The sequence below is a fragment of the Gracilinanus agilis genome, chromosome 4 (assembly GCF_016433145.1).
Source record: "Gracilinanus agilis isolate LMUSP501 chromosome 4, AgileGrace, whole genome shotgun sequence".
Lineage (NCBI taxonomy): Eukaryota > Metazoa > Chordata > Mammalia > Didelphimorphia > Didelphidae > Gracilinanus > Gracilinanus agilis.
Genome location: NC_058133.1, coordinates 480,985,215 through 481,003,791, shown reverse-complemented (window position 1 = coordinate 481,003,791; position 18,577 = coordinate 480,985,215). Strand labels below are relative to the sequence as shown.

Below are 18,577 nucleotides of genomic sequence, written 5' to 3'. Positions count from 1 at the left end.
GAAAGGAAAGGAAAGGAAAGGAAAGGAAAGGAAAGGAAAGGAAAGGAAAGGAAAGGAAAAAGTTTCAAGTTAATGAAATCCAAGTCTTCTTATCCCAGAACCCCCAAACTTCTGGTCCTGGAAGGGAGTCAACCAAGGGTCCATCATCATTATCTCTCCATTCTGAGAGATGTGGCATGGTCTATTTTGTTTGGGGGGGAAAAAAAACAAGAGGTAGCTTTGGGTTCAGCCTCTTAATAGCTAACATTTACGTAGCATTTTAAGGTTTATAAAGCATTTTATGTCTTTTATCTTTGTGACAATCTCTTTAAATACTCCCAACAAATAAATAAACAAATGTCTGAATGCACAAACAAAAAAACAAATAAATAAATGAAACTTTAGTTTTAAATTAAACTAAAATAGTTTAATTATTTTTATTTTATAAATGGTGAAACTGAGGCCAGTTACATGATGTTCCTAGGGTGCCACAGCTAGTAAGTGAGACAAGATTCAAACTCAGGGCTTCCTAACACCAAGCACAGAATTCTACATACTGTACCATCTAGCTGGTTCAGTCAGAAGCATGTGAATGTAGCTTGGGGCCAAATCTTAGCTTTTTTTGTTTAAATTATTACTTTTTGTCATAGTAAAAACTCTAAGACAAGGGCAAGGGCTAGGCAAATGAATTTAGGTAAAAAATATTGAAGTGGCTTGCCATTTCCTTCTCCAAATCATTTTACAAATGAGAAAACTGATGGGAGCAGGATAAAATGACTTGCAGAGGATCACATAACTTGTGTCTGAGGCCAGATTTGTACTCAGGTCTTCTTGACCAGGTCTAGTAGTCCATTCACTGAGCCACCTAGCTGCCTTTCAGTTTTTTTGCCAGTCTTGAACATCGCTATTAATCCCCTTCCAGGAAAAAAGCTGGGGATTCTGACCCATAGCCAGGACATCTGCATTTACAAAGATCCTGGGACTAAGCCTGGAAGCTTGCACAGTGCCTCCTTCATTCTTTGTACTAGCTGTACAGCATCCATTGAGTCAGCCACATGCCAATTTTTGAGCTAGTAGAGTTTAGATTGCTATGCCAGGGACACCCAAAACTGCCTTGTATCCAGCCTGGGGAAATGGGAAGAGCCACGGATTGGATGCCAGAGGTCTTTGGTTTGAATCCCAGTTCTGTTATTTAGCCTGAACTCTGTAAGCTTGGCCCTAAACAAGAGAGAAAAATTGTGCCTCTCTCCCTTCTTTGCAGAAGCGGGGCCCTATGGGTAAGGAACATTAGACTTGATGATTTGATTTGCTAAACTTTTTTTCCTTTGTTCATTTTCTTTTTATTACAAGGGATGGTTCTCTGAGGAGAGAAGGGGCAAGCCTCTATTTGGAAGCAAAAGTGATGTAAAAACAAAAAAACATAGGGAATGTAACTACTATTTCCTTGTTACCGATGCAGGTTGGCAGCTCTGTAATTTATAATCTCAGGGAGTTGCTCAGGGCACTGAAAAGTTCACTTGCCAGTGTGCATCAGAAATAAGATTTGAACCCAAGCCTTCATTTGGGTCAACAGTCTATTATCTTGCATTGCCTCTACAAAAGATGTCAAGAAAAAGTTTGAAATTCTAAAAACAAAATCCTTCTGCTCTTTCTTTACATGATGTTGGACTAGTCAATTCCTTTCTCTGGGTCTCATTTCCTTAAGAAAAGAAGAAGCCACTAGAATTCTAAAATACCTTCCAGCTCTAAATCAACCATCTTTGTCAGATATAGCAGGTCTGACACAATGGAAAGAGTGGCAGGTTACACAGCCATTGGAGGCTTTCAAAACAATGTAAATGGAGTATCCTATGTGAGGAAGACCAAGCCATGTCCCTTGATCATTGAGTACTTGGAAAGAAGAGTAAATTCTAAGACGACCTGGAAAGGGAAGAATGGGCTGAGTTTTGAAGGGCTTTCAAAGCCAAAAAGCAGGGGTAGCTAGGTGGATTGGGGGAAAGAGAGAGCCATGTCTGGGGTTAGAAGGACCTGGGTTCAAAAATTTCAGATACTTCCTAGCTGTGTGATCCTGGACAAGTCACTTAACCCCGATTGCCTAGCCCATACTACTCTTCTACTTAGTATTAATTCTAGGATACAAGGTAAGAGATTTTTTTTTAAAGATCAAAGGGGTGATTTCATATTTGTTCCTGGAGATAATAGGGAAGGATGGAGTTTACTGAGTAGGGGTGAGACATAGATTTGTGCTTATAGAAAACTACTCAGGGAGCCTAAAGGTTTGCCTGGGGTCACAAACTCTAGAGTAGAAGTACCTAACCTTTTTTTTTTTTTAATCTTTACCTTCTCTTTTAGTATCAATTCTAAAACAGAAGAGTGGCAAGGGCCAGGAAATAGGTATCAAATGACTTGCTCAGAGTCACACAGCTAGAAAGTGTTTGAAAACACATTTGAACCCAGGGTCCATTTGAACCCTCCTGACTCCAGGCATGGCAGTCTATACACTAAGCTTCCTTGCCTCCCTTGAGTATCTAACTTTTTGTAGAACTCCTTGTCATTTGCCTGAACACTTGAGACAAAGAAATAAGCAAGCTATCATCACATTCCAGGCTTTTTGCAGAAAGTCCTAGACAACCTCAGAGAGGAGCCATGCTTGGCGGTGGCAATGAGCTTGGAGGGCTACTACATAAGGAAGGCTTCAAGATCTCAAGAGGTCTCCCCCTCTACAAGAGGCAGAATTGGCTTAGCCATATTTCCTTTTTGTTTGTTTTTGTTTGCTTTTTGGTTTAGCCATATTTCTCAATCAACTGGCAAAATTTGAAGGCACAGTTTACAAGGCTATGTTGTTCTACCATAGCTGCTAAGTTTGGTAGAAAATTAGCCTAGTACATTAGGAAGTGCCCTGGACATAGAATCAGAAGATGGAGACTCAAATTTCAGTGTCACCTTGGATACATTTAACCTCCCTGGGCATCATTCTCCTCATCTAAAAAATGAGAAGGTCAGACTAGGTGGCCTCTAAGGTCCCTTCCAGATTGGAATCTATGATCTAATGATCTTGGCTTTGCTTCCACATGAGTAGGTATACTCCAAATGAGCTCTGCTGTAAATAAGTCAATTTCCTCCCCTTCAGCAATAAGTCCCGGTTTTGGTTGCACTCACTGAACAAATGGGAAATCAAAAAAATAAGTAAACCTTGATTGAGTTAAATTATATCAGATGCATAGAACTGGAAGGGGCTTGAGAGATCATTGAGTAAACCCTGTCATTCTGCAGATGAGGAAACCAAGGACGAGATGAGAAAAAGGGGTACATTTTTACTGTCACCCATCAAGCTCTATTGGGGGAATAAATCCAGAAAGATGCATTTCCTATCTGTTTCATGCTTTTCTTTCTACTGGGTATAAATTTCAATGGTCCCTGAGTTCCTTCTCAATAGGAAACATGCCCGAGAAATAAGCACATGACTAGTGGGAGAAGTGCTGAAGCTTTTAGCAGGCAAAAGATGAGTCTTCTGGGGAATATAGCTCAGGGTAAAACCCACCTAATAGACAGGCTAGTGCCACGTGCTGTGAATTTTTCAATCCAATTCAACAAAGTTATTGTGTCCCTACCACAGAGAGAGAGAGAGAGAGAGAGGCAGTCAGGGCTGTTTTCCAGATGTGGATAGCATCGTATACAGAAACCCAGTGGTCACTGTGATTACCCTGTTCTGAGAAGTGAATTTGTCCAGCCCATGTCAAAAAGCTGATATATATAGAAATTCAGATTTGGAGAACCAGTCAAGTAGAGGATTCATTCCTATTGTATCATTTAGAGTCATGAAGTTAAGGAATGCTCAGACTGTCATATTTAGCCAGTTTGATATCATGGAAAGAAAACTAGACTTAGGAGTCCATCATCTCACTTTCAACTTTCACATTCTACCCTTGTGACCATAGATAAGCCATCCGACCTTTCTGAAGCCCAATTTTCTTATATGGAAAATGAGGACAGTAATGCTTATACTACTTGTGCTTCAGGGTTGTCTTCTAGAAAGTGCCTGGTCAACTTTGAAGTGCTTTGTAAAGGTGAATCATCATCATCATCATCATCATCATCATCATCATCATCATCATTTTACTAAAGCTACCACTACCACCACCACCACCACCACCACCACCACCACTACTACTATTACTACTACTACTACTACTACTACTACTACTACTACTACTACTACTACTACTACTACTACCACTACTACCACTACTACTATTATTGCTGCTGCTACTGCTACTACCACTACTACTACCATTGCTTCTACCACCACCACTACTACTACTATAACATGAGTTCTATGGTGCCACCTACTGAAAGCATTTGCTATTATACTCCAGATCTATAAGATAGTCTAGACCAAAAAGATGGTGAATTTAGAAAGTTATGTGCATGGAGTCAGTGAATTCCTAGGGACCTTAGAATTTTTGTGGTTTGAGAAAAGGAGCAGGAGCCATGAGTGGCAGGGAGAGAATGAGTTTATCTTACAAATGGGACAAAAGGATATCAGGGAAAATCCAAGCTCCAATGAGTCTCCTCCCAAGGATAACAATTCATCTAGCCCAACTTTAGCAGAAGTTTTCAATTTAGTCTGTTGGCAATATTTTTAGTGGAAATACCAGGCAATCAACAAAAATTTACTAAGTATCTGCTTAGTAGACACTATAGGAACAAAGTCCAAAATGAAATCACTTGGTACCTCAAGCATCTTTTTTTTCTTCCTTATCTTGGTTTTTTATAATAGAAGCCAGTGAAAAGATAAGATCTACTTTATACAAACATTCCTGGAGCCCATCTATCTCACTAGAGTGAGAGATTTCTAATGGGTAAAATGAAAAAAAAAACATGTCCCAAAAAAGCAACAGGCTACCCAGTTGTCTTTTTTCATCTGTAAGGCATACTGGGAAGCAATGTGGTATGAAAGAAAGAGCTCTGCAATGAGAATCAGGAAGGACTGAGTTCAAATCTTATTTCTGGCCCTAGTTGAGCAACTGAAGGAAATCATTTAGCTGAGCCCAAACTTTATATTATTTTTACCCTTACCATGTTCTCAGTGATGAACTTAAAAAATCCTTTACCTTTCATCTTAGGATCAATACTAAGTATTGGCTCTAAGACAGAAGAGTGGTAAGGGCAAGGTAATGGGAATTAAGGGACTTGATCAAGGTTGTACAGTTAGAATATATCTAAGGCCATATTTGAACCCAATGCCTCCCATCTCTAGGCCTAGCTCTCAATTCATTGCACTACCTAGCTGCCCTCTCAATGATGGACTTTTGAGCCATTCAGTTGATTAATATTCCAGATTTTAAAACACCTGCTTCACAGCATTGTTGGGAAGAAAATGTTTTGCAGACCTTAAAACACTTCATAGATAACAGTTGTCGTTATTATTACTAAAGATAGAGCAATACTGTCATAGACAGTTCAGTGATCTATATAATAATCTGGATCATTTCTCAGCAAGTTGGAAGACTTTTGGAACCTCCTGTTGGTCCATTTCCAAACTCCACTTCTGCTCCTACTATCCTTCCTTGCCCTTTACAGAATAACGCAGGAAATCAGTCCTTAAAAGATTCCATTCCTAGCAGGCCTGATCCCCAAACTATTACTTCTTCCAAAAAAAATTAGACATCACCAATATTCAAGAGAATTTGTCCAATCATCTAAGTCAAATCACATTATGTTAACAAGGATTTATAAATTGTCTATTATGTGCCATACAAGGAAAGAATACTAGATTTAAGAGTCTATCATCTCACTTTCAGCATAAGCTATCTTTATGACCATGGACAAAGTCATCTAATTTTTCTGAAACTCGGTTTTCTCATATGGAAAATGGGAATGGAAATGCTTATACTACTTGTGTTTCAGGATTGTTTTGTAGAAAGTACCTTGTCATCTTTGAAGTGCTTTGTAAGGGTGAATCATCATCATCATCATCATCATCATCATCATCATCATCACATCATCATCATCATCTTCCTCATTATTACTATTATGCTGCTCCTGCAGCACTGGGGATTGAACGAAAGTCAGAAATGGTCTCTGCCCTCACAGAGCTCATAATCTAAATAGGGAGGCAACTATAAACAGGAACTGCTTCCCTTTGACTAATCACATCAGATTGCCTCAGGATTTTTGACAAGGTCCCTGAAAGAGCCAAGGAAAGAGGAGAGGCTAAAGAAAGCAACAGGGAAAGGGAAAAGAGATTAAATCTGTTATTAAGGCAGAGTGGGGAGGGAAAAGGAGGAAGGTCTTGAGGATAGAAATATGGTTTGAGCATAGTCTGAAAGGCCTAAATTCTGGATAACAGATAACAACTCTGGCTTATGCTCCCCAAATTATAAATCTGTTCTCTATAGGTTTAGATAAATACACGGGTGACAAATCCAGAATGAATCTTTAGAGAGCTGGGGCTATTTGCTGTACATGCCCAATTGACTTCAGAAGCTGATGGCAAAAAGAGTACCTCCCAATCTCTTTTCCTATAAAACATGCCCTGGGGCTCCTGTCAGAACAGCTCTCACATCCATCCCCTTCTCTTCACTCACCTAGTCACCACTCTTATTCATACTTCATCACTTCTCTAACTTAACTATTTTAAAAACCTCTTAATTGGGCTATTTGCCTATAGTGTGTCTCCCCTTTCCAATACATCCTTCTTACAGCTGTAAAGTATCAGCCATGAAAGGCCAATGATCTGGGTCAGGGAGGCTCTTCGTCATATGCAAATTGTATTATCTAAGAGTTGTAGCAAATATCTTCCCAAAACAAACTCTGAAGAGTCCCTGGGAAAGGAGGCACAAGTCAGGGTGGTTGTGGGCTGATGAGAAGGGAATTAACTTCTAGATTAGGATGAAGGTGACAGACTAGAGAAGAGATGAGGACACTGTTTGGTGCTTTTTAGAGTATCAATTTTCTCCCTGTAGTTAGTGATTGGTTTCTATTCTGGAAATCAACTTCCAACCACTCCTAATCCCCACAATGAGCATGATGAGAGTGGTTAGTTTAGAAACATAGGAGCCAACTTGTTCTAGCCAAGCTGAACTACTACTCATTTCCTCCAAACATCTTCCCATGCCTTTATTCTCAGAATTCCTAACACAGTAAATGCCTTCCCCTATCCATCTCCACTTATGGAAACTAATTACTCATCCATCAAAGCTGAGATCAACTGCCACTTCCTTCAGGAAGTCTTCTGTGATCTTCTCATCTGGAGGTGGTTTTTCTTTCATCTGAGCTCAAAACCAGGTTTTTCCCTCCACAATCTATGGTTCCAAAGCAGCCAATGAATGCTGTCTCAATCATCCAATTTTTATTAAATACCTATTATGTTTTTAGGAGGTATAGTGTGCTAGGCACTGGTGATACAAAGAAGGAAGTGAGACAGGTCCTTTCCTCAATAAGCTTATTATTATTAGCATGATAATGATTATTATTATTTTACTAAAGGAGATAGCATGTATGTATGAAGGTATATTGGAATCTGTATACAAAATCCATACAAAGAGACAATACAGGGAAAAGCATTGGCAACTGGGTTGAGGATGGGGAATCAGGAAGGGTTATATGTAAAAGGTAAAGTTTTAGAAGAGTCTTGAAGGAGACTACAGACTAAGGATTCTAAGAGATGGCAATGAGAAGAAGTGAGATTCTAGGCATGAGAGACAGACAATACAAAGGCATGGAGGTTAGGATTAGAGTAAACCATAAGATAGGCGATCTAGACCACTGGAAGTATGAGTGAGGTGTAGCTAGAAATGAATAGTTGGGCTCCCATTGGCATGGATCTCAAACCTAGCTCCCACCCTATTACATGTAAAGAGAAGAATGAGGCAAATCCTACCCTAAAACACCTATGGAACAGAAGCAGAAGAGAAGGTACCCCAGGCAATTTAGAGATTGAAATGTATTTTCCAGGGCAGGATAGGGTTTTCCTGGCAGCATACTAGGACATGCTTCTGAAACAACAACTAGAAAAATATTTAATTATAAGATGACCAACCTCTCCTTCCCTCCCGCCGAAGCACGTCAAATCTTGAGACGTTAGTCAATGTAGAAAAGGATTCACTAAACTAGATTATTCCACCTAAATGGGAGATTGATTATTAATCCCACTGCCAGACCTTAAACATCCTTAGACTGAAGTATTCTAATCAGTGAGTGCATGCCATATAACCAAGAAGTAGACATAATTGCCCTGGGTTCCAGGTTGACCCCAAGGTGGAGATTCCACAGGTAAAATAGAAAAATAATTCCCATCAAATCAAAAATTGGTCCTTGGGATGGAAGTGGCAATAGGGTTGATAAACAACAACAAGGGAATCTAGTGTTAAACAACAATAAGTAGTTGATTGATTTTGTTTATTTGTTTTGTATTTTTGTTGTTGTTTTTTCAGGATGTGGGAGGAATTTGAGGATTTGCTTTGTCTCACTGGAGGTACTACAGCTCAAATTTCCATATCATGTGATTTTCTGCCTGTTCCCCCCAGGCTGCCACCCCCAAAGGCCTTTGGTAGTTATACCTTTCTCCTAGATCACCTTCCCTAATCACCGTGACCTCACTGTTGTCTTCCACTCTCTAGGTCACCTCTCTAGGTATTGAGGATCAGTCCTTCTCCCTACCAATTTGCCCCCACTAGAGAATTCCTTGTTATGGTTCTGCCAATGAGACCTACAAATGGGCATGCTGATTACCTGATACATAAGCAACCCATGGGAGATTCCATCTCAGAAGTTGCCCTGGAAAATTGCATCCCTTCTCCTCTCCCCAGGGAACAAAGTGAAACTGCAGAGGAACAAATAAATATATCCTTTGTGTGGGTATATGTGTGTCTGTATAAATATGCATACACAGGTATTCCTTCATACATGTTAGAGAGTTAGGTAGATGACTCCCTCGTGATCTGGAAAATTCACATCAAAATTTTTGGGCCCTCCCTTTAAGAAGTCTGTTTTTTTCTTTTTATTTTATGGGGTGTTTTCAGTACTTTATTAAATATTTGGTCACAGGCTTTATGTAGGTCATTGTTAAGATATAGCTACGTTCTAGCCTTTGTGTATTGCCTGCTATCTTTCATATTCTTTTTTTCAAATTTTAAATTTTTAGTTATATTAACTTAAAAATTGTGTATATTTCTGGGAGGGGGAGCAGCTGGGTGGCTCAGTGAATTGAGACTCAGGCCCAGAGACAGGAGATCCTGGGTTCAAATCTGGCATCAGACACTTCCTAGCTGTGTGACCCTGGGCAAGTCACTTAACTCCCATTGCCTAAAAAACTGTGTATATTTCTGGCATTAAATGATAAAATATATTGACATTATATAACATATATTCTATGCATTTCTGAGTTCCTAAGCTTTTTCTAATATCCTCTGCTGGCCTCTGTGTGTCATCTGTAGCTTCCAGAAAACTCCCTCCAAATCTCATATGTATGTGTGTACATATATAGAAGTATATATATATATATATATATGTATATATATATATATATACATACATATGTATATATATATATACATGGATATATATATATGCATATATCATTGTTCTGTTAAGTTCTCGTTGATATTTTGTGACCATAAATGTTTTTTGGTTTATTTTTTTGGCAAAGATACTGGAGTAGGGACAGTTAGGTAGCTCAGTGGATTAAAAGCCAAGCCTAAGGACAGGAGCTACTGGATTTAAATCTGACTTCAGATACTTCGTAGCTGTGTGACCCTGAGCAAGTCACTTAACCCCCATTATCTAGCCCTTTATTGCTCTTCTGCCTTAGAACTGATACATACTATTGATTCTAGGACAGAAGGTCAGGTTTAAAAAAAAAAAAGATACAGGAAGGTTTGACCATATCCTTCTCCAGTTCATTTTACAAGTGAGGAACTAAAACAAAAAAGATTAAGCAACTTGCCACTTTCATATAGTTAAGAAGTGCCTGAGGCCAGATTTGAATTTAAAAAGATGAGTCTGCTGTCTCCAGACCCAGTGCTCTACCCACTGTGCTACTGAACTGCCCATATAAATAATATTTATATATACTATGCTTTTATAGCATATATATGTATGTACACACATATACTTATTTGTATGTATACACATGTGCATATATATACACATATACACCATAGCTTTAGTGTGTATGTATGCATGCATATATATTTTGTGTAGAGAGCTAGGTGGTACAGTGGATAGAGTACTAGCCCTGGAGTCAGGAAGATCTAGTTTCAAATTTGGCATCAGATACTTACTAGTTGTGTGACCCTTTGCAAGTCACTTAATTCTCTTTGCCTCAGTTCCTCATCTGTCAAATGAGCTGGAGAAGGAAATGGCAAACCACTCTGATATCTTTGCCAAGAAAACCCCAGATGGGGTCACAAAGAGTTGGACATGACTAAAAATGACTGAACAAAAATATGTTTTCTGTGTGTGTGTATGTGTGTGTGTGTGTNATCATGTGATTTTCTGCCTGTTCCCCCCAGGCTGCCACCCCCAAAGGCCTTTGGTAGTTATACCTTTCTCCTAGATCACCTTCCCTAATCACCGTGACCTCACTGTTGTCTTCCACTCTCTAGGTCACCTCTCTAGGTATTGAGGATCAGTCCTTCTCCCTACCAATTTGCCCCCACTAGAGAATTCCTTGTTATGGTTCTGCCAATGAGACCTACAAATGGGCATGCTGATTACCTGATACATAAGCAACCCATGGGAGATTCCATCTCAGAAGTTGCCCTGGAAAATTGCATCCCTTCTCCTCTCCCCAGGGAACAAAGTGAAACTGCAGAGGAACAAATAAATATATCCTTTGTGTGGGTATATGTGTGTCTGTATAAATATGCATACACAGGTATTCCTTCATACATGTTAGAGAGTTAGGTAGATGACTCCCTTGTGATCTGGAAAATTCACATCAAAATTTTTGGGCCCTCCCTTTAAGAAGTCTGTTTTTTTCTTTTTATTTTATGGGGTGTTTTCAGTACTTTATTAAATATTTGGTCACAGGCTTTATGTAGGTCATTGTTAAGATATAGCTACGTTCTAGCCTTTGTGTATTGCCTGCTATCTTTCATATTCTTTTTTTCAAATTTTAAATTTTTAGTTATATTAACTTAAAAATTGTGTATATTTCTGGGAGGGGGAGCAGCTGGGTGGCTCAGTGAATTGAGACTCAGGCCCAGAGACAGGAGATCCTGGGTTCAAATCTGGCATCAGACACTTCCTAGCTGTGTGACCCTGGGCAAGTCACTTAACTCCCATTGCCTAAAAAACTGTGTATATTTCTGGCATTAAATGATAAAATATATTGATATTATATAACATATATTCTATGCATTTCTGAGTTCCTAAGCTTTTTCTAATATCCTCTGCTGGCCTCTGTGTGTCATCTGTAGCTTCCAGAAAACTCCCTCCAAATCTCATATGTATGTGTGTACATATATAGAAGTATATATATATATATATATATGTATATATATATATATATACATACATATGTATATATATATATACATGGATATATATATATGCATATATCATTGTTCTGTTAAGTTCTCGTTGATATTTTGTGACCATAAATGTTTTTTGGTTTATTTTTTTGGCAAAGATACTGGAGTAGGGACAGTTAGGTAGCTCAGTGGATTAAAAGCCAAGCCTAAGGACAGGAGCTACTGGATTTAAATCTGACTTCAGATACTTCGTAGCTGTGTGACCCTGAGCAAGTCACTTAACCCCCATTATCTAGCCCTTTATTGCTCTTCTGCCTTAGAACTGATACATACTATTGATTCTAGGACAGAAGGTCAGGTTTAAAAAAAAAAAAGATACAGGAAGGTTTGACCATATCCTTCTCCAGTTCATTTTACAAGTGAGGAACTAAAACAAAAAAGATTAAGCAACTTGCCACTTTCATATAGTTAAGAAGTGCCTGAGGCCAGATTTGAATTTAAAAAGATGAGTCTGCTGTCTCCAGACCCAGTGCTCTACCCACTGTGCTACTGAACTGCCCATATAAATAATATTTATATATACTATGCTTTTATAGCATATATATGTATGTACACACATATACTTATTTGTATGTATACACATGTGCATATATATACACATATACACCATAGCTTTAGTGTGTATGTATGCATGCATATATATTTTGTGTAGAGAGCTAGGTGGTACAGTGGATAGAGTACTAGCCCTGGAGTCAGGAAGATCTAGTTTCAAATTTGGCATCAGATACTTACTAGTTGTGTGACCCTTTGCAAGTCACTTAATTCTCTTTGCCTCAGTTCCTCATCTGTCAAATGAGCTGGAGAAGGAAATGGCAAACCACTCTGATATCTTTGCCAAGAAAACCCCAGATGGGGTCACAAAGAGTTGGACATGACTAAAAATGACTGAACAAAAATATGTTTTCTGTGTGTGTGTATGTGTGTGTGTGTGTATGTGTACATAAAAGCTAAATCTATAACAAGGTCTCTATATAGCAATATCTGTATAGTGGTCTACAATTTTAACACACAAAACCCACAAGCAGGGGAGCAGTGGGATAGAGTTCAAACTCCAGGGATGTGTAGGCTCCAAGCCTGAGGCTAATCACAACTTTTCCCCTGCTAATCTTCAAATAGGGGACCCAGAGCAACATGAGTATCTTAGAATTTTCTAGCTAAGACCCTCTGACCTGATTACCCACTGATGTCACCTGCTTTTGTGTAATGATGCACAAACCCTCAATGGCTATTGATATTCCTGGAGTCCCAGATAATCATTGGAAAATAAGGATCAGGAAGAAGTACAATCCCTTCCCTCCAACACACCCCTCCTTGACTGTCCTATCCTATCACTAGGGCAGGTGCTTTTCATCTAAATGTTGATTATCAAGGAAAAAAGGACCTCCTGGTAGAATGGCTATCCTACCCAACCTCCCAGTCAATGCTGAGGATTCATCCTTGAGATGAAAAAAGCTCCTGACTGTCCATGAGGGATGCATGCTGGCACATTTGAGATCATCTTTGTTGTGTCTGAAAAGCTAAGTGTCGGTGTGTCTGTGTCTCTGTGTGGGTATGTGTGTGCATGTGCTCGAGTGTAGATCTGTGAACAACAGAGCAGTCTACGTTGTTATATCTACATCTTTCTGGGGACTTCTTAGCCTGGATAAACATCCCTCTCAAGCTCTGATTAAAATTGTGGACCATTCGCTAATTAAGGGGTATTACACACTTCACTGCATACCAGTCATGAACTTGGAAGAGGAAAGATTGTTCTAGATTATCAGCCCTAGAAATGTCACTAGATGAATCTCTATGGAAAAGGGGGAAAAAAGAAGCCAGTTTTTTCCCTGACACCCCCTCCCCCATACTTAACTTCTGTAATAAGGCAGCTTTATCTCTAGGAGAAAGAAGCCACGCGGCATATTAAAAACCCAGATTGAGCTTGTTAAATAAGCCACACTGGAGAGGAGAGTGTTTAAGCAGAGACACTGAATATGAGGCAGAGCTAGAAGCCATTCTTCTCCCTATAATTCTGGGCTCACTTTTTTTGCTTTCCACTCTAGAAGAGGAAGGGGCAGGGGCTTCTGGACTTGCAGGCTGGGATAGGAGCCTGAGTGAAGGGTCTATGACTGCATTCCCCTCTGACCCCCAGTACAACATACACATACACACACACACACACACATACACACACACACACACACACACAGAGGAGGGGGACAGATGATACCAACTGACCAATCATCCTTACTTGCTATAATCAGGGGAACAACCAGGTAGAGTTCAAACTCCAGGGATGTGTAGGCTCCAATCCTGAGGCTAATCACAACCTTCCCCTGCTCATCTTCAAATAGGGGACCCCAGAGCAACAAATGTATCTTAACATTTTCTTCCTAAGACAATCTGCCATGATTTACTTACTGATGTTGCCTGCTTTTGAGTAATGATGCACAAATCCTCAATGGCTATTGATATTAGTGTCCCTGATAATTGTTTGAAAATAAGGATCCAGAAGAATTTGAATGTTTGGCTTGGTCCTGGACCCTGAAAAATGGCTCCTTCATGAGGAACGGCATTGGGTGGAGGTTATGTGAAAATGGATAAACTCTTATGATTCTAATGTATGTTTCTTAAAGATTTACCACAGAGGGAGTAACCAATGAAATTCACAGAGGTACCAGAAAGAGGACAATACCAAAACCAATGATTTCCCCTTAAAGATGGGCATAAGATCAAGCATACCCAGGATATCTACTCATGGTCTACTTAGCCAGGCCCAACAATGAAGCTCTGTGAGAATTATCTCCATGCTCAGAGACCATCTGGGAAAAGTCAGCCAAAGACTTCACCAACCCTAATTCTCTATCATTTTACCATTAAGTCCTAGAAAAGTTTCACACAGCTCAGACCCCAGGCTTTTCTTCAAGGGACCAAGGATCACTTCCTGCAGGCTGACCATGGTCACTGTTTCAGTAAAAGTCACAAATTTCACATAATATCTTCAAGGTATTTCCAGAGCTCCAGCCCATCCCATTACCACCTGTTACTCAATTTTTTGGAAAGTCAAATTCTGACTCTTTCTCCATCCTAAGACTGCATGTGCACATAGGTACGCCAACAAACATAGACATGTGTAGGCAAACCTACCCACACATATGCATCGGGAAATGTTCTGTATGTAGTAGTGAAGCTAAACTTTGCCATGATACTGGTCTAAACCAGAAGGCATGAGAGAGTCTCAGTTGAACACATGGTATTTTCCATTCTTGGAGGAGAAGATATTTTTCCATTCTTCCTCGCAGTCACAAGAAATAGATTTTGTGTGTGTTGTGTTCCTGAATTTTTTTCTAGATTTAGAAGAAATGCCCAAACTCAGTCTTCTTTTCCCTAGTTCAGATTCACATGTCTTCCATTAATTTTTAAGGAAATAGCACACTCTCTTTTTTCCCCCCTGATTTTCTCTAGCCTTTCATTGTAAAAAAATAAAATAAAATAAAATCCAAAGAATTCCCACAGGAAACCAAGTTTTGGCAGACCAGAATCAGAAATCTATCTGGGTTTTTAGTGAGTCACTTGGTTCAGGGGGGTTTTCCAGAATCAAAGACTATAAACAGCAAACATAGGTACTCCTAGCAAAAGCTATGGTCATTTGAAAGAAAATATTTATCTATCCAGGAGCAAAATGTTGGTACTTGGTGAGGCTGAGTGAGTCACTTGGTGGGGGAGGGGAAGAAGAGAAAAGAGATGTACCAGGGCAGGGGGCAAGTGAGGTTTTTAAGGAGGATATCCCTTAATTAAGCTGAGAATGCTCCCCAACACACACAGACACCGACAGACACACACACCTTGGATGCCAAAACAAATCGTGGTGACAGCATCCATTCTCATTTCGACTCAAGCACTTGGTGTTCCAGAAAACCAGCCCAATCTTAGCTCAGGGAATAGCAGCTCCTAAAGCTTCTGATCTCCCCTAGTACGGCCGGAGGACCACTGCAAAGCTAAATCCCTGGATAACCCTCAGAATGGGGGCGACTCAGAGAGCGAAAGCCTTCTGACCGGCTTCGGTTCAATGAGATTCCTGCAGCTTTCTTCCCAGTGACCTATTCTGAGAATAGATGCCTGGCAGTCTATTACCACGGTAATCAGAGGATGTTTCCCAGTCAGAGTTCATCCCTGCCGTCCCCTCCCCCTTCCCACCTCACATCCACAGCTCCCCCCTCCCCAGCATCCCTGCTTTCCTCTGTCTTCCTCCTCCCCCTCCCGCGATCACCTTCCTGAATATGAGAAACACCCCCCTCTACTTTTACCCTATTCAGCTCTGTACTCTTCCCTGGTCCTGCACAGTTGTCAAAGCCCACCACCGCTTTTTCTTTTTTTTCTTCTTCCTATCACGTTGCTACATTACAGTACATACAGAGGAGAGAGGCATCAGTCTGAGCTCCGGGACCAGCCAGAGCTACTCCACCCTCAGAGGAGATCTAAAGTGAATAGAATAGCCTTCGCTTTAGTCCATGCCTGGAAATTCTCTCTCAGGGTCCTGGAGAATCCCCTCTATTGGAACCTTGCAGCAGATGGAGGGAGATGTGGATGCCCTCTCCCCTCTCTCCTCTTCTCTCTTCTCCACCCCTCTCTTCCTCCTGTCCTCTCCTCTCCCCCACATCAAGCTCAAAATTCCATGCAGACAAGAAAGCCAAGGATCCTTGTATTGTGCCACATCTCAGCATCATCTATGTGCCAAGTCAGAGATGCCACTTGAACCATCCCCTCAGCACCAGGCCACTCTCCTTGTGTGTTCTTCCACCGTGCCCCCTACCCCCATGCCCAGAAGCTCCAGCCGATTCTGCCTGTGATTGCTGCCTCCTGACTGCTTCCACTTCCAAGCAGAGAGCGAGGAGAGAGCGAGCTACCATATCACCCACTACTGAAGCAATACAGTCACATTCCTCGGGCACCGAGGGGCTTCTGGATAGCTAGTTCAGGACTCTTCCCTACCAGAGTGGTAGAAGGCCAATTGCACATAGCCCCGGATGCAGTGCCACAGAGATCCTCTCCAAGGCCGGGGTCCTCTGACCTCCAGCTCCCTTCTGCGTAGACTACAAGATTCTGGACACAACACCGGGACTCAGCAGGCTGCTCTCCTTTCCACAAATCTGGTAAATGGCAAGCCAAACTCTGCCAAACTCACCTGGCTGCCCAACTGGCCTGCCCCTGCTTACAGCCTTCACCCATTGGCATGGCCTGCCGCCCTGCTCTAGCGAATCGGCGGACCTCAAAACCAAGTCATCAGAGCTCCCCAAGAACCCTTCATGGCCAAGAACGGAAAGCCCCAAAGAGAACCGAAAACCAAGTTACTCACGGTGGTGAAGTCCTGGTGGTCACACTCCTGTCCTTTGAACTTACAGTAGAGCATCATATCCTTCAGGTCATGGCCAACACGCTCCAAGAACTCTCTCATGCTGAAGACCTTGGGTTTGTAGTGCTTGAAGTTGGCCTTCTCCCGTAGGGCCTCCAGGACGCTGGGGTCAGCCAGGTGTGGATTGGGGATATCCAAGTTGACGTCGAGCAGGGCCAGAAGCTCTCCAGCGTGGTACAGGTCATTGGTGGTGAGGCGGGAGAACCGGAAGCCATTGAGATTGCAGAATGTCACGGCGGGGAAGGCCAGGCTGTGGGCAACTACTTCGTCCACCTTGGTGACATGCTGGTAGGTTAAGTAGAAGGAGATGCGCTCCGAGCTTTCCACCAGCAGCAGGCCCAGCGAGCCCATGAAAGCCAAAGCCCACAGCACGCGGCGGATGGTCAGGGGCCCATACACAAAGATGTGCCGGATGCCATGGAGGGTGGACGTGTTGGCAAAGATCTGGATGCTGGACGGCTGCAGGCTGCCTTCACTGGTGGTATCCTTGAGATCCATTGGGACCTGCTTGGAATCCTGAAACTGAGTTCAGGTTGGTGAATTTAGAGAGAGGGAGAGTTTTTGAATCCCCCTAAATATGCTTAAACCCTTAGTTGTGAGTGGAATGGAGTGGGGTAGGGGGAGGGAAGGGAGGGGGATGGTGAGGGGGGGGGAGGGAGCAGAAAGAGAGAACCAGGCCAGATGCTGTGAGTTTATCCTGGGAGCTCAGCGGTCGCTTGGCAGGGTGAGTGTTTATATAAAATCCATTCAAACTCTACCTCGTTCCTCGGTGCGATAAGGAGGGCTGGTTTTATTTGGGGGAGACACCAAGGTGATGTGGAAGAGATGTGGGTGGGAAGGGAGGGCTTAGCCAATGGAAATAAAGTCCTTCCCCTGCACACACACACACACCACTAGAGACAAGATTAAAAGCAAGCAAGAGAGAATGCTTAAAACAAGTCTCTCAGCAGCTCCCAGCCTGTTAACCAGTGCATAATGCCCTGTGTTAAGCATCTAGAGGGATGTCAGCCTGGATGCACTGATGTACCGCAGAGCATCAGCACAGCCCACGGCAGGCAGTGAGACCGGCTGGATTCGCTCTATTCCCCCCCACCCCTGGTTCTGGACTCTGGAACCCTGTTCCTTTCCCTGCTCATTCCTTGGCTCCCTCCCTCCTACCCAGCTTCCTCTGATGGGCAGTGTTCCAAATGCCAGCAGGCAGCCTCCTCGGAGACGAAGGAGGGCTGCTGATCTAGGAGCAGGAGAGAGGGATGCAAGAGGCTAAAAAAAAAAAAAAAATCATAATCGTAAGCACGGAGAGAAGGGATCCAGAGGCAGAACTCCCCAGATAGAGCTCCCCTCTCCCCACTCCCACGCAGCGACTTGGGGAGGTGGGGAAAGGGAGGGATTGCTGGTTATGGATGCTAGGCACAGGTAGAAAGTTTCATTTTGCCTTCTTTCTCCCTCTCCCCCAGGGAACCAAGTGGCCACGAGCTGGAGGTGGGCAACAGTCAGTCAGTCCATGGGGTGGTGAGCACTTTATTGATTCCTTCCGCGGGATGCTTGCCTAAACGGAAGGGCTTTGGCTCCAGCCTTTTGCAAGGGGACTGGATCTAAGTTGAGAGATGAGGTCGGAAGCCCCATTTTGTTACTAGCAAAGATCCTTCCCCTGGGTTTTTTGGAAGAA

At 42.0% G+C, this 18,577-nt stretch overlaps 1 protein-coding gene across 1 annotated transcript; it reads right to left on the bottom strand.

Moving 5' to 3' along the window:
• Positions 1-16,767: 16,767 nt before the first annotated feature.
• Positions 16,768-17,409, bottom strand: LOC123246779 (acid-sensing ion channel 2-like). The gene has a single exon (XM_044675571.1). The coding sequence runs from the start codon at positions 17,407-17,409 to the stop codon at positions 16,768-16,770; it is 642 nt and encodes a 213-aa protein (XP_044531506.1).
• Between the last annotated feature and the right edge of the window lie 1,168 nt (positions 17,410-18,577).